The 15,228-nt window shown below is 35.8% G+C and overlaps 2 protein-coding genes across 7 annotated transcripts in view; one reads left to right on the top strand and one right to left on the bottom strand.

Moving 5' to 3' along the window:
* LOC114173350 (uncharacterized) overlaps positions 1–3,146 on the top strand; it is a 29,000-nt gene extending 25,854 nt beyond the window's left edge. For both annotated transcript variants that reach the window (XM_028057675.2, XM_028057676.2), the window contains 3 exons: positions 1,216–1,332; positions 1,855–1,906; positions 2,561–3,146. In XM_028057675.2, the coding sequence (XP_027913476.1) occupies positions 1,216–1,332; positions 1,855–1,906; positions 2,561–2,976 (585 nt within the window). In that variant the 3' untranslated portion in view covers positions 2,977–3,146. The remainder of the gene's footprint in view (positions 1–1,215; positions 1,333–1,854; positions 1,907–2,560) is intronic.
* Positions 3,147–4,734: 1,588 nt separating this feature from the next.
* Positions 4,735–11,503, bottom strand: LOC114173061 (PKS-NRPS hybrid synthetase cheA-like). 5 transcript variants are annotated; one of them, XM_028057270.2, is made up of 7 exons: positions 11,306–11,503; positions 11,116–11,172; positions 8,276–8,379; positions 7,018–8,213; positions 5,704–6,862; positions 5,419–5,617; positions 4,735–5,265 (listed from the first exon to the last, which is right to left on the bottom strand). In XM_028057270.2, exons 3-6 carry the CDS (start codon positions 8,336–8,338, stop codon positions 5,468–5,470), a joined length of 2,568 nt encoding a protein of 855 aa, XP_027913071.1. In that variant the 5' UTR covers positions 8,339–8,379; positions 11,116–11,172; positions 11,306–11,503; the 3' UTR covers positions 4,735–5,265; positions 5,419–5,467. The 5 variants fall into 5 exon arrangements, with proteins under 5 accessions (XP_027913071.1, XP_027913079.1, XP_027913073.1 ...); XM_028057278.2 differs by having other exon boundaries at positions 7,018–7,265; positions 7,371–8,213; positions 11,116–11,502; XM_028057272.2 differs by having other exon boundaries at positions 11,393–11,471.
* Positions 11,504–15,228: the final 3,725 nt, after the last annotated feature.

Raw genomic sequence — 15,228 nt, 5'->3', positions numbered from 1 at the left:
AATATCAATTCCCAGACTTCAACCTTGAGAACAAGGTTGTTTTGCTAGGGGAGGGATCCATAGTGTCCTGTGAGGAGGGGAACATTACCCCCAGATCGTGTACTGTTTTTGGGCTGTTTTCGAATCAATAAAAAGAGTACCCAAATGGTGTGAGTGTGAGTTACGAAATCAGGCTTTAATCAAATAACCTATCATGTACATTACAAGTAGAAAAAAAAAACAGCATTAAAAGTGACCTACATCTGTATAAAACAAAAGTAACCTATACAAGTCAACTGTAGTCAACTATAGTATACTAACAGATTCTAGTAGATATGTGTTGATCTCCAACAGATTCTGATTGATATGTGTAGATGTCTATCATACCCAGATTTAGAGGTAGAGCAAAGAACAATTTTTTCCACAACTCTTAAAATTTCTAGAGTTTATCATTCGAAACAACAACGAAATAGATTTACATGTAAATCGTAGGATTGATGCTAGATGGATGAAATGGAGTAGGGTTTTGAGTGCTAAGTGACAAAAGGATATCATTCAAGCGTTGGGTAATATTTTACTGTACTACTAAGACCTCTGGTGTTTGTGAACTGGTTGTTAGGTGGGAAAAACCCAACGAAAGAACAAATTCAGTGCATGATTGATTGAAATATTTTGTATGCTAAGCAGCCATGCTACGGAAGATGAATTTGTTGAAAAGAAAAAGTTGAAGTGGCACCTATGCTTAGGAAGTTTGTTGGTAGGAACATGCCTTAGTAGATTGGCTTGTGTGGAGAAGATTTATGATAAAGCTAGTATGTAGAGTAGATCAAATGAAGGTTGTTCATGGATTTAGAGACCAAGAAATTTATAGGTGGAACCATTAAAATGGATTTAGAGACCAATAATTTATGTATATATATATATAGTATTTTCGACTGAACATTGACTTTGTTCGATCCATTTTGCCTAGTTTAAAATACTTTATTTAAGGCCGTTCAATCTATTATCTCAATTTTTCCGTCATCTATTTTGGTTCATTTAGTAGTTGCTGTTATCATTTTGCTGCCAATTTTGGCAATGTCACACACAAGGTGAGCATCTTTGTGCCTTGTTTAACGCCTTTTTCTTCTTTAATGAACTTTTCCTTTGTATCATGTTTATTGAACAATACTTGTTTGGATGTACTTTAGTATTATGTGAGCATCTTAAATTCACACATAGTATGTGTCTTTCTAGATTAACTTGCTACCTCCCCCACTGGGTGAAGGGTTATCTTATGAAGCATTAAGCAAGGATTTGCGCCCAACTTTGGATTGGTGTCCTGAAAAAGGTTGGTCTGTGCCTATACCTGTGGTATGTACTCTTAATCCTACACTTTGACTTCTCTTTGTATTTATAAATTAATAAATTAATTTCTCAAATGGATAATTTTCTCTGGTTAGATTTTGTTTATGCCACTTCTACTGATAATCCAACAATTTGACTTGTCCTTGTACATATTAAAATTTATGCAAAAACTAAATACATTCGTAAATTATATGATATTTTTTGCTTATAGTGGAAAATGTCATTTTTTAGTCTCCAAATTCTTTTTGATGCATTGTTGATTGCATTTTTGTATTGTAAATTCAAACATATTGCGGAAATATAGATTATATTTTCCTGAATCATACTTGATACAATAAGAGTTATAAATAGGATCTTCTAGAATATAGTTTCTAAGAATTCTATTAGTAGTGTTGTTGACTGCACCTCCTAGGAGTCTATATAATATTGTATTATGCTCATCATTTATTTAGATGAGAAATACAAACTTTATGTTAGTATTCTCTTTATTCTATCAGCGAATAATTAACTTCCTTGCCAAAATTGCAGGGTGATGAATGCAGGCAGCCTTGTGCTCGTATAATCAATCCAGCAAATTCAGGTAGCACTATCAAAGATATACTTTTTTTGATTCTTTGCATTTGAATGAAAACTAAGCTTTCTGAATTGAAAATTAATTTGGATAGCCTTTCCTCCCTTCTCTGGCTGTTTGTTAAATGGTGTAGTGTCCTCATTTATACATGCTTCTTAAAGTAATCGTTATTGGTCTATTTTGTTTTGGATTCAGAAATTCAAACTATTTTGTTAAAGACCTGTTTTGTCCTTCTGTTGTACCTTATAAAACTAAAGCAAATTAGGAAAGGAATACATGTATACCAAGCTCCTCACTAGCAGAGATACCTCTCCGTTAAGACAAAATGGAAAATAACTATGGAGTTCAGGCACAAATCTGAATATTACTTGCCCCAATCCCTTCCGTTCCTTGACTTGCTCAACCTTTGCCTGGTTTTTGTTTCTTTATTTCCCCAATTCTGATATCATTCCAGACTTCACTTCTCCGGTAAGCATGTGACAGTTATCAATGTTACAGCCTCCATTGTCTCTTTGGAACCTTCTCTACAATTGTCATGTTCCCGTTTACAACTTGGTCTTCTGGTTTCATTATTATTGTTGTCCATTTTAGATTGTTCTATAACTACTAACATTGCGGTATAACCTTTTTGTTATTTCCTGGGGTTTCGTGGGCATGCTACAGATGTAACGGATGAGATTGGTCGGCATACAGTAAGGTTGCATTCTTCATCTTTAAATTTGAAAGACTATCCGGATAGATCCATAGCAAGGAGAAATCAAAGCAACAGTGCTAGAAATGGTATGGAGATTGACGAGTCTGATAATGTTTCAAGTTTACACATCATGGATTCGTCAGTTGAGAATTTGGAAATACCTAGCATCAATGGTATATATAATGAGTATCCCGCAAAGAGAAGCGACAGAAGTCTCTGTCTTAATTCCATGTCTTCCAATACTATAGAAGCTGCAATCATAGACTTGGAAGAACTTGTCAACAGGATTAAATGGTTAAGGCATGTGTTGAATTTGAGGGTGCCTTTATCAGATACTAAACAGTCTTCTTGGGAGTTTTCGAAACATCATGCATCATGCAAATGATGGTTCTGTATTCAATGTTTGACCTCAGCATAGATTTCTTTTTTCTCAAATATATTTTTCGTGCTATATATAGTGCTTTTGGACAGCTTATGTTGGTTCGTCTATTTTTTGAATTTAGCGCATTGTACCTTGTGCCTTTCATGGTATGCAATTGTTTCCTGCGTCTCTAATAGAGACTCTATATTATCTTCTCGTACCTTATGATCGGAATGATAAAATTGATATCTTAAAATCTATATTTTCTAACAAATGCAATTCAAAAGGTATTTAAAAACTTAGATTACTCATTATATGTATTATATATAATTTGGATTGTGTAATTTAAAGTTGATTTTAAAATATTTGGATAGACCATTTTAGAATATTTTATCACAATTTATCACTTCTGATAAATTTTAGAATAATATTATCATTTTAGAATATTATCTTCTCGTACCTTATGATAGATAATATAGGAATGATAAAATTGATATCTTAAGATCTATATTTTCTAAAATAATGCAATTCAATAGGTATTTAAAAACTTAGATTACTACTCAAATTTAAATTTGCTTTTAAACTATTTGGATAGATCATTTTAGAATATTTTATCACAATTTATCACTTAATATAATTTAAATTCATATTGTGCATATAGGGTCTATTAGAACGTCTCGTGACTGGCAATATCATTGGACGATTTATAAATTTCTCAGCTGTAACAAAACACACGTTAGAATAGTTAGATAATAGACTCTTATTCAAACTAGTCATAGTATTTGTTATCATAAAACTCATAATTGGTCTGCTGTATTAGACCGTCTAGAAGGGCTTAGGACCACCATACTTTAATATGAATTAAAACTTAAAAGTGATCCAATATCTAGGTGATAAAACTAAGGGTGTGTTTGGATGAGACAATTCAAGAGGGTGATTTATTTATTTGAAGAATTTGAAATTCTTTGTAATGAAATGCTTTGTTTGGATAGAGAAATTAAAAAGCATTTAAAATGTATGCATTTTTTTGAAGTATTTCAATTAGCTAAATTAGAAGAAATTCAAATACCCTAAAAAAAGGTGGAATTTGAAATTCTTCTCACTCAACCTCATAACCATGACAAGTTGAGCTAGCCATACGATCCAGACGGATCATACCAACTTGACAACGGGTCAAGCAGGCCCAACAATCTAGACGGGTCGGGCAAGCCCAATGACCTAGACGGATCAGGTAACCTGATGTCACATACGGGTCGGGCAGGCTTGACAACTCAAACAGGTCGGTCAAGCTTGACAACCCACACCGTTCGGACGAGCCTAACGACTAAGATGTGTCCAGCTGGCCCAACGACCCAGACAAACCAGGTTGGGTTGAATCCGATGACACAAACGGGCCCGACAACCCAGATGGGTTTAGTTGATTTGATGACCTAGTGGGGCCAAGCCGGGCCAATGACCCAAACAGGCCAAGTTAGGCTAGGTCGTGTCAGGCCAGGTTGATGAACTTGACAGGCATGACCGACAGGTATAGGCCGTCAAGCTTGTCTGGATTATCGGATCGACCCAGTCTGTCTAGGTTTTCCGGTCGGCCTGACCCGTCTGCGTCGTCGGTCAGACCAATTTGGTTGGGTAGTCGGGTGGGTTAGCTCGGTCCATCTGAGTCGTCGAACCCGTTCCCAAATTCAATTGTTTTTTCCAAACAAGAAATTGAAATGTAAGGTATTTTAATTTCTTTATCCAAACAAGTTATTTAGAAAATGAAGAAAATTTAATTGCAAGCAATTCAAATGCAAAACATTTCAATTTCTTAGCATTGTTGAAATGCTCCATCCAAACACAAGGTAAGAGTATTTCTATCTGCAGATCATTTCTCTAGCTCTACGAGCAGTAACGAATAATGTTTTGCGAAGTGTGTTGCCACCTGAAGTATATGTAATTAGCTAAAATAAAGTGCTAGATACAATCTCAAGCACATTATCATTGTAGAATCATCATAGAAAAATTGATAACTTTAAATAGTGTATTCCATTGCCCTTTGTACAAAAAAAATAAAAGGCTTTCAAAGTTGTTTCCAAGTTATAAAAATTGGCTTGCTTTTCATCTATTCTGTACTTCTGCAGATTGGACGGCACTCGATGCTGTGGCATTCAATACATGCTTTGTATTATGAACAAGTCTAGGATATCCTCAGAAATCTAAGGGCTTTCTTCTATACTGAAACTCTTCCTTAATATGCCCAAACATATGTACCAAAACCCTTACATTTCTTAAGATATCCTACCAACGCCTCTTTTGTAATAATTAGTCTGTGATCTGCACAACAGGAACAAAATGTTTCCATGTGATGTCACTCTTACGCATGAAACAATTAATTTGTATAGTCAGTACAGATAACAAATTAATGAGTTATGGTCGGGGAAAAGTAAATTAAAAGACATTTCATGTCGCAGGGAAACGAAACCTAACCTGGAGGTTACTAGTGGCGAATTTGACGTTAATTAGTCCCCAAAAACATTTACATAATCATTTTTTTTTGTGGAAACAATGACCTAAAATGTTCCATACGATTAACATATGAAGTTTCCCAAGAACGAGATTCAGCACTGCAGTATCTCGACCACTGCAAAGCAGTGGGAGGTATTGCAGACCCAGCCTTCAAAGCAACCTATATATGTTAGTCAATATAAAACAAAGTCAGCAACTTAAATTAAATTAATGATTTAATTTCAAATAAAATTAATCACATCAAACCTGTACAAAGTGACAATCATGCACCAACCCAATGGCAATAAGGCGGTGCCTTGACTGAGATAGTGGTGGCCGTCCTCTAAGTGGGAAAAATGTCATGGACTCCTTCAACGATAAAGCAACTAGAACCACGTTGTATCTTGAGGCAATTACATAACCCATATCTGGTATGGTCATCCACTTTTTAATAGACGTCTCCTTGTCAACATACAAAGATTGCCTCAGTTCAGCCACTCGGTCATTGCTACCGAAGAGTTTAGCGTACATATCTTGCCACTGTTGAAGCTCTCTAATCAAATCCTGACGAACTAAAGCCCATGATTCCTCACCCATACCAAGTTGAGCTGCAACAGCCCGATAACCACAATTTGAATCTGCTTTCACATCAATAATTTCTTCAATAAACGGATGGATCTGAATTGGAAATTGGTCCATCATTGACAGAACCCTTCTTCGTTTAGACTCATGGACCAGTTGATGAGATGAAGGGCAAGATGAAGTGCCACTATGCACAGGACGCATTGCGTCAACATGCTCCCGATGTGAAAGATCAGAATGAATTGATCTGTCTCTTTTTGACCCTGGAGCACCCTTTATTCTTACCACTGTGGGAGTTGGACACTTTGAAATTGTATCAGGAAATGCTAGTTCATACAACTTAGCCTTTAGAATAATTTTCCCAGCACAATCAAGTTCCTGAAATCTCTTGAGCAAAGCATCCAATTCAGGTTGCAACGATAACTCAGACTCCTTGTCATTCATTCCTCGGTCAAAGTTTAACTTCTTCCAATGAACATGAATTGCCTCCAAGGGAATAGGATGACACATTGTACTGTACCTAGCAAGTTCACATGCACAAGGAAGACCATGTGTAGTTCTAACTATGCAACAACATTTAGAACTATCAGTACCAACAGCCTTAACTCGGTCATACTCGTCAGTAATATGACTCAATGCACTCCTTGATACAAGTCCTTGCAGATTGATGTATAATGAAGTATTATTATGCATATGATCAACTACATTTATGCTTTTCTCAAACGACCACTTAATCTCTGCGAGTTGCAAAGTAATCATGTCATTCATAGCATCCCAATAACTACACATATCTTCCTTGCTATCTTGAAGCAAATTCTTTAACTTACAATTTGTTGCCTCAACCCTGTCAGGTAAAACACTAATAATATTTAACATAATAAGTAGATTAATAATTATAATAGTCTTGACAAAACAAAGATACTAAGAACTAAATTAATAATTAGTATACCTTTAATGTATTTTTCATGATGAATTATTAAAATATAAGTTTAGGCATACCTAATGGTTGTTGTGTTACCCAAATGCATCACCTGATTTGTCCATGAAGCGACAAACTTTTCCTTGTACGGAATCAGCCACATATTTTTCACATATTCACCAAAATTAGGAAAAGCTGAGCAAACTTTTTCAAATAATGCCAGACGTTGCATGTATTCACTCTCGTTAGAAGAATTCACAACAACATCCCATGCATCCATCACCAAGTCTTGTTTCTCCTTTGGATGGACTATTGACAAGCATTTGGTCTTCACGTTGTTGTTGATATGAAACCGACATAACAAATTAGAAGAGCTCGGAAAGACAACTTGCACTGCATTCATCAAAGAAATGTCTCTGTTAGTCACAATCACCTGAGGTATGTCTTCGTCTTTAACAATCAAGCCTCTTAACTTTTGTAGTGCCCAAGTGAAGTTGTCAGCTCGCTCAGACTCCACAAAAGCAAAAGCCACAGAGAATGTTAACTCTGTAGAAGTAACGCCAACAATCTCAAGCAGTGGCAATGGATACCTAGTGGTTGTATAAATACTATCAATTATCAGGACAGTGTTGAAAGCACCCAGAAGTTTAATGGCATCTGGATGTGTCCAGAACATATCTCTGATAACATTGGAATCATCCACCTTTCTATACCAGTACACGTACTGCTCACGTTCCAATAACTTCAGAAGGTATTGCATTTCTAAACCTTTTTGAGAGGATCGATAAGCCTGTCGAGCATTGTAAATCTGCTTGATAGTAGTGACATTATCCATGTTATAATCTTTCAATGTCAATAGTATATCTTTTGGCTTCATCATGTTCTTTGTCATATCATCAACCAAAGACTTCTCTTCAGCACTCAACCGACCTGCATATGGATGACCCACTAATGTTTCCTCTAATTCATGATTGTGACAACCACACATTACCTTAACAATCCATCCTTCGGCCTTTTTCAAAGCTTTTCCTCTTAACCTGAAGGGACACTCGCATTTTCTAGTACCATTTACCTTTCGGGATAACGCATTCTTGTATGGTCCTCTATATTTTCCACTTCTATCGCAACCCAAAATTACAAATGTCTTCCTTTGATTACGTCTTGTAGTTCTTGTAGATTTTGTAGATGTCTCTGATCTCAAAATAATAAGGACAAATCCATTCTCTTTTGCAACATCTCGAGCCCAATTTAACATTACATCTCGAGAAGGAAAAACCTGCAAATAGAAATAATTTAACAAGGCAATAACTTAACAAAAATAATTTAATGTTCAGTTACCTCTGTAGTGTTAAATGCATCACTACAATCAACAGACATATTTGTTGCTCCAACAATTTGCATATTCACCTACTTAGACATCTTATCAACACGGTCTTCTACCTCTGGCGACAAATAAAAGTAAAAATTAAAGATAAAACTGTAACATCTTAAAAAGCTATAGCAAAAGTTGTCAAAGAAATTTATATTTGAAAATATTAACATAAAGAGAACATGCCGATTTAGGGTCTATTTAGAAACTAGCCCACCCCATGCAGCTCATTATAAAAAAAGTGCAATAAAAAGGGGAAGAGAGAAAGAATTTGATTCCCACCTATATTAAAAAGAATAAGCAGATGACACTTAACAAAACAAATTAATTTGTCCTACAATAGAATGTGAAATAAAAATTGTGTCTTGAGAAAGCACTGTCCACTATGTAAAATTGATAAATTTGTCACTATAGAGAAGTTTAAAAATGTGGAATTGAACTAGCAATCAAAAAATTTATAGCAAGCTTCCTATGATTAATAATGCTATCATAAAATATATGGAATCTGCCTGCATGCCAAATTTAACAAGATTGGAAATGTCAGTTACGAAATGCACCAATCAACAGAGGAAGAAACACAACCAGTTGACAGAGAATGACATGACAGCTGAAAAAAGGTGACAAAGGAACATCACAACATATCAAAGGCAGATAACATTTAAGAAAGAAGGCTTACTTTATGTTAATATCAAGAACACAATTACATCCACATCTTTATATAATATCAAACCAGATTGCCAAAATTTACAGCTAGTTAATGTGAGACTTAGCACTTTAGACATTTAAACATAAAATATAATAAGTCGGCAACAACACATTCACAAAATATAACAACTCGATTTCCCCATTCCCAATCTTCCACTTTGAGAAGCTAAACATAATGGATGGAATTTAATAGAGGTGACACTTCAACACACATCACGCAGAGAAACCTTTAAAGTGAGGCAATTCACAGTCTGCGGAGTCCACCTCCAATACAGAAACTATGTTAGGCAACCTATTTAAGAAGCAATTTAATTTGCTCCAAAAAGGTTTCCACCATCATTAGTATAGAATTCAGCTTTATAGAGTACAACCTATGATCAGAAAAAAATAATCATACTAACAAAGCTACAAGAAGGAAAAGAGATAAATGATTGATCACAACCATCAAATTTCTAATAGAGGTCGTATAATTTGCAATTAAGAGTGTTTTCCACAACTACATTTCCCTCCTGTAAGACTAAAATAAAGAAAAAGACATCAAGCATACTAGATTGAGTTGAAATAAGTTATTTCTCTCCCGCTTCCTTTTCTCTTTTCAATAGTTATAGAGAAAAAAGAAATAAAGATGTCCAGGTCTGTGTGTAGTCTATTCTGTTAATATGTACTTGTATGACTTTATAGTTTATACTTCAATTATTACTCAATCTGTTTTCCAATTAAGTGGAACAACATGGTTATGGCAGGGTGAGCCCGGATTAACATGTATCTCATTGATAATGGTGTCATGTACAGCTGGCCAGATATCACTACCAGTTAACAGTAATTAACTAAAGCTAGTAACGTTAATTACATATACTGGATCAGAGGGGCAAAACAGAACAGCCATTGGCAGCAAACAACTCACCTGGAGTTGTTGCCCTCTTTTGTTATGTTGACCTTAAGTGATTCAGCTCTCCTCTCTCCTACATTTCACCCTCTATATTCCTACAGCCAGTATCATTTTTTGTTCCAATTGTTTCAATTGTAGCTTCATATATATATATATATATATATATATATATATATATATATATATATATATATATATATATATATATATATATATATATATATATATATATATATTCTATTGTTATACCCACCCCAGGTTGTGTGGCATCTTAATTATGAAATCCCTCTCGTTTCACTCTATTTCAGCAGAGCCCCATTTTAGTGTGGTTTGGTTCCATCATTATTTTAATGTTAGTTCAACCAAACATGTTTTGGATCATACACTCTTTCCCTTTTGTTTCTCTCTAGTACTTACCATTAACACATCACCTCTAACCTCGCAACAAAAGTTCATAAACAAAGCCCCAAAAACAAGGCCACAAGTGTCCTGTTATAACTCTCCCAACAACAAATTATGTTATTGACATGCATAAGTATAATCATATTATATTTGTCCACATGACAAAATCTAATCTAATTTTTACATCATACTTTTGAACCTTTTCCTTGGCCACTTCTTTCTCCTTTCCAACTTTTCTCAACATCATAAAATACAATTTTCAGTGCTTTAGAACACCCAAAAAACATCTAAATTATTAATTTCAAGTTTATTATTGGGTATAGAAAACACCATGTATCAGTGCCTTTTATAATTGATGTCATCACTTAATTACTTGGCGTCCAGATTATAGACCCTCCATGCTTTCAGACAAATTAAAACTGACCCTACTAATGTCTAATTTATAAATCTAGTTGGTCAACACATCAAAGGGAAGTGAAGCATGTGTTGTTTTAGTATAAGTATGTTGCCAGCAGAAAGTGGACTAGGCTAAACAACAGTGATAATTACAATCTCGAGCTCAGAAACCATTTTAAGGTGTTCATTGCAGATAGATACGCCAAAAGAAATGCAACCAATTGCTCGCAGTCAGTCTGAAAACAACAGTCACAGCCAACACGGAAACGAATAACCACACCTTGACCAATATGCGGGTCACAATCTGGGAACTCATTTTCTCAGGTCCAAGATGTAGCAATCGATTATCAAACTATCACTGGCAACTCACAATTAATCAATTAAGAAGTTTCATTGAGATGAAAAGATGATAAGTACCTGCGAAAGGCGAAGAAGGCGGAGATTGGTATCCAGGCTGTATGTTTGCGATGAACCCTATCAATAGAAAGAAAATGTTATTTGGCTTTGACATAGACGTGCATTGCGGGAAACCCTGGTCTTGCTTGGATTTAGGAAAAAGTGAAACAAGAAGCGAATTGGACATAGAGAAAACAGAGGGAGAAGGAACCCCGTCGTTGACTTAGTTTCTGAGATCTGGAAGAATATCGGGATTGTATAGATTGAAGGCCACAAGTTACTCCACTGTGTATGCTACCTTTGATGCCTTGATGCCTCTCTTTCCCTTCCCGTCTCTTTCATACGCTTTGCAACACAAACCCTACTTCTTGATACAACCAAACCCTCCTCCCTTTGTTAGAGGAGATTAACATATGAATCATTATCCTGATTAAAAAAAGCAAGTTTTCATGTATGTATTCTTTCTCTTTTTTTCATTATGTTTGTGAAATTCTTAATTTCTGCTTATTATTATTATTTCTCATAATTTTTTTCATTTAACTTTTAATTATTTCTCATTTTTTATTTTATTTTAAAATGTTGAATGTTGCAGTTAACTAATTAAATATGTTTGGCTTAAAAATTTAGAAAATAAAACTATAAACAGTAAAATATAGGATGAATATGTGTTTTTTTTTTTTGATTTGAAAGTTTTCCTCAAATTATAAACTTTTAATTAGGGGTGGCAACGCGGGTTAGCTCGCCCTGTTTAGGCCCGACCCGTATTTGGTCTGCACAATGCGGACCGGCCCACCTCATCCCGCATTTTAAATGCGGACTAAAATGTTTGGCCTACCCCGCATAATTGTTGACTCATCGGCTGTGACAAACGCAATCAATGTCGCTCACTCTTTCCATGGACACCATGCTCCGCCGAGCACCCCTTTCAAGAATAGGAACACAGTTCAACCTGGCATCTAGTATGCACGACTATCTAAAAAGATAGTATTGGGTTTGCACATCTGCAGCTACCCACTCATACCCGGTCTTTGTCGACAAGCTGCTCTTGGCTATCTCCTCCGTCGGATCCTCTCTCGTTTCAACAGTCACCTCCATTGGAATCTTGATAACGTTGTTTTTTACCTTTTATTGATGTTAAGTTTTGTGAATAAAATCAACTCCTACCTAACTTTTATCTTATTTAATCCTCTAGTTTATGTTGTTTTTGCATTGTTTCGTATTTTAGTTGTTTTATGTTTTTTTACTTCTAATCTCTATTATGAGTGTGTGAAATAAAACATAGGAAGCAATTCTGGTGGAGGAAAACAAGTTGAAACTCAAGGAAACATGATTGGACATGAAAGATTGACTTTTACACAAATACCCATGTCGAGGGGCACCGAGATCAAGTCCAGCATTGCAAACATCGAGAAAGGACTCACCTATATGTATATACTGCCTTGGACCAACCTTGGAAGGCCAAAAAATGACCATTGGGCGCCAGGGTCACTCGCTGGGCGAGCTGGTAGCTCGCTGGGCGAAAATGACAGACCAAAACTGCAGTATTTGAGTCGCTGGGCGAAAATATGGCTTGCCCAACGAGTTGCATGTCCGAGAACGTCGATTTTAGGCCTCACTGGGCTAATGTGAAGCTGTTGGGCGAGAATATCGACCCCACTACGCGAATATGGTTATTTAATCATGTTTCTACGAGAGTATTAGGGGATTCCTCATTTTTCACGAATAGAAACACCTTGGGTGCTTGGGAGAGACTCTTTGAGGCTATTAGGGGTGTTGGGAAACTCTCCCTTCTTCTTCTTGGGTTTCCTTCTTCATCCATGGAGGTTTTACCCCTTTTGGGTTGGAGAGGATGATAGGCTACAAAATTGAAGGCGGAGATGCGAATGGGAGGCGCAATTGAACCATGGAGAAATATTCAAGAACCTTGGGAGAGGGATTGTTTCTACTTTATGGTTCCAATTTCTTCCCTATTCTTCAATTTTGTAAAACCCTAGGTTCTCCACCATGGAGAGCAATTTCTATTTGTTGAGATTAGATGTAAAACATTGAATTCTTGTGTAAAATTGTGTTGTTAATTTATATGCTTTTCCAATTCATGTTAGTATTTGATTTCCTTGCTTAATGCTTGATGTGGATTGTTCCCATGCTTGATTTGTGATTCTTAAGGTGTTGGGAAACATCTTTAGAATCTAGATTTGAAATTAAATACCTAATGGATGCTTGTATCTAGGAATAGAACTTGGTTCATTAGTAATCTTAGATTCTTAAAACTAATGCATGATTTCACTTGTTGAGGATTAAAGGAATTGAAACTTGATGAGTAATCATAGGCTCAAAGGCTCTAGGAATAGGATTTGAGTATTCTTGTGAATTGATTTTAACATGAATATGGAATTGAGATTTAGAATGCATGAGAATGAAATGGTTGAAGTCTAATCTTGACAAATTGTAAATACACTATGTTAATTTCTTGTTGCACACCAACTGTTTCATAAAATACAAAAAGAGTTTCCATATTGTTTGTGTAAACTTTGTATTTAATTGAGTCGTGAATTGCCAGAGTTATCATGTGTTGCACAAGTCCCTTGGGAGAGAACGATAACATACTTATTACTTGCTATGTGCGACCGGTGCACTTGCCGTGTTGGTTTTTCACTAACAAGTTTTTGAATCTCCCCCTCACCGGCCAGTTGGCCACTACCCTCATCCCCTGACCTTCCACTCCCACTACCCGAATCAGATGACGACACACTATCACTATCGCTAGACATACCTTTAGAGTATTTTTAGGATGGCGACATAAACAAGAATATATCGGACAAATTACAAAAGCAATCGAGTTACTTTTCTCAGACTTTAGCAAATGAAGCAGAATAAACAAATCCCATTCTCAACGTCTATTTATAAGAACATCCACGCATCCATAAAGTTTTCTTGTCTAAACAATGTGAATGTGAAACATCACAACAAATGTGAAGCGTCACGAATATAAATTGGTTGCCCCCCTCTAGTGAGACCCTTGACAACTAGCGTCTCTTCACCTACTCCCATCACTTCTGAGACATCTTAGCGACGTTCTTACTTCTCAAAACTAGGGGACTACCATACCCCCTAAGAGTACCAAGAAAGAAGCATTTTTTTCTTGCAAAAATTATTAGAACAAACATGCAACCTTCAACATGACTTATCTATGCCGGTATGGTTAACCATCCGTTTCAAGCTAACAACATGCAACCTCCAACATGACTTATCTTGCCAAAGATTGGCGGACGGATGTATTTGTTGACAAAAAGAAGAAGATGAACATCTTCCTCTAATAAGGAATTTTGATGATGATGATGACTTATGAAGAAGTATGGAAGACTTGATGATGATGCATGGAAAATGTTGAAGACTTAAAAGAATGCTTCGATTCAAGAGATTAATTGAAGACTTAAGAGTTTAGTTGTTTAAAGTCTTGTAATATGTGTACATTATTTAAGATAGTTAAAATAGTAGGTCAAGAGTCAAAAGGCAGAACCCAAACAACAAAACACTGAGAGAAAATTCTTATTTTTACAAAACGCACTGTGATAATCGATTATCACTTATGATAATCGATTATCATAAGTTTTCTTTTAAATTTTTCAGAAACTGCTCTGAAATAATCGATTATTTCAGAGGATAATCGATTATCAGTACGAAACAATGTTTTTCAGAAACTGTTATGGAATAATCGATTATCACTTATGATAATCGATTATCTATGGCAGTTGTGACTTAACCTTTCATATTCTTAACCTAATTTCTAAATAGGCCTCTATAAATAGAGTGGTTGGCTTCCATTGTAAAAAAACAGAAGTTAGAGAAGTCTGAGTACTTGAGAACTCTTTGTGGGAAGGCTTTGAAAAACCTAGTGTGGGTAGAGCGATAACTTTCATCAAGTGGGATCTTGAGGGATTGAGTGCTGCTGCTGTTGCTAGGAGAAGCCGATCATCCTTTGTGGGATTCAAAGGAGGTGTTCATTCCTTGTGTGATTCAAGGAAGGTGTTTTCATCCCTTGTGGATTTCAAGGGAGGTGTCTTCATCTCTTGTGTGATTCAAGAGAGGTGTTTTCTAAACCCTAATCTTTCTTATCATTGATTGTAAGTTTGG

The sequence above is a fragment of the Vigna unguiculata genome, chromosome 2, assembly GCF_037176805.1.
Source record: "Vigna unguiculata cultivar grain cowpea cultivar isolate G323 ecotype 2 chromosome 2, ASM3717680v1, whole genome shotgun sequence".
In the NCBI taxonomy this organism is placed as follows: Eukaryota; Viridiplantae; Streptophyta; class Magnoliopsida; order Fabales; family Fabaceae; genus Vigna; species Vigna unguiculata.
Note: the sequence above shows the minus strand (reverse complement) of the source record. Positions and strands in the feature narration are given on the sequence as shown.

Excerpts from the sequence above, each read along its gene's own strand:
- LOC114173061 (XM_028057270.2), bottom strand. The coding sequence starts at position 8,338 with ATGCAAATTGTTGGAGCAACAAATATGTCTGTTGATTGTAGTGATGCA. Across the intron at positions 8,214-8,275 it reads ATGCATTTAACACTACAGAG|GTTTTTCCTTCTCGAGATGT; the intron begins GTAACTGAACAT and ends TTCTATTTGCAG. Across the intron at positions 6,863-7,017 it reads GGTAACACAACAACCATTAG|GGTTGAGGCAACAAATTGTA; the intron begins GTATGCCTAAAC and ends TTTACCTGACAG.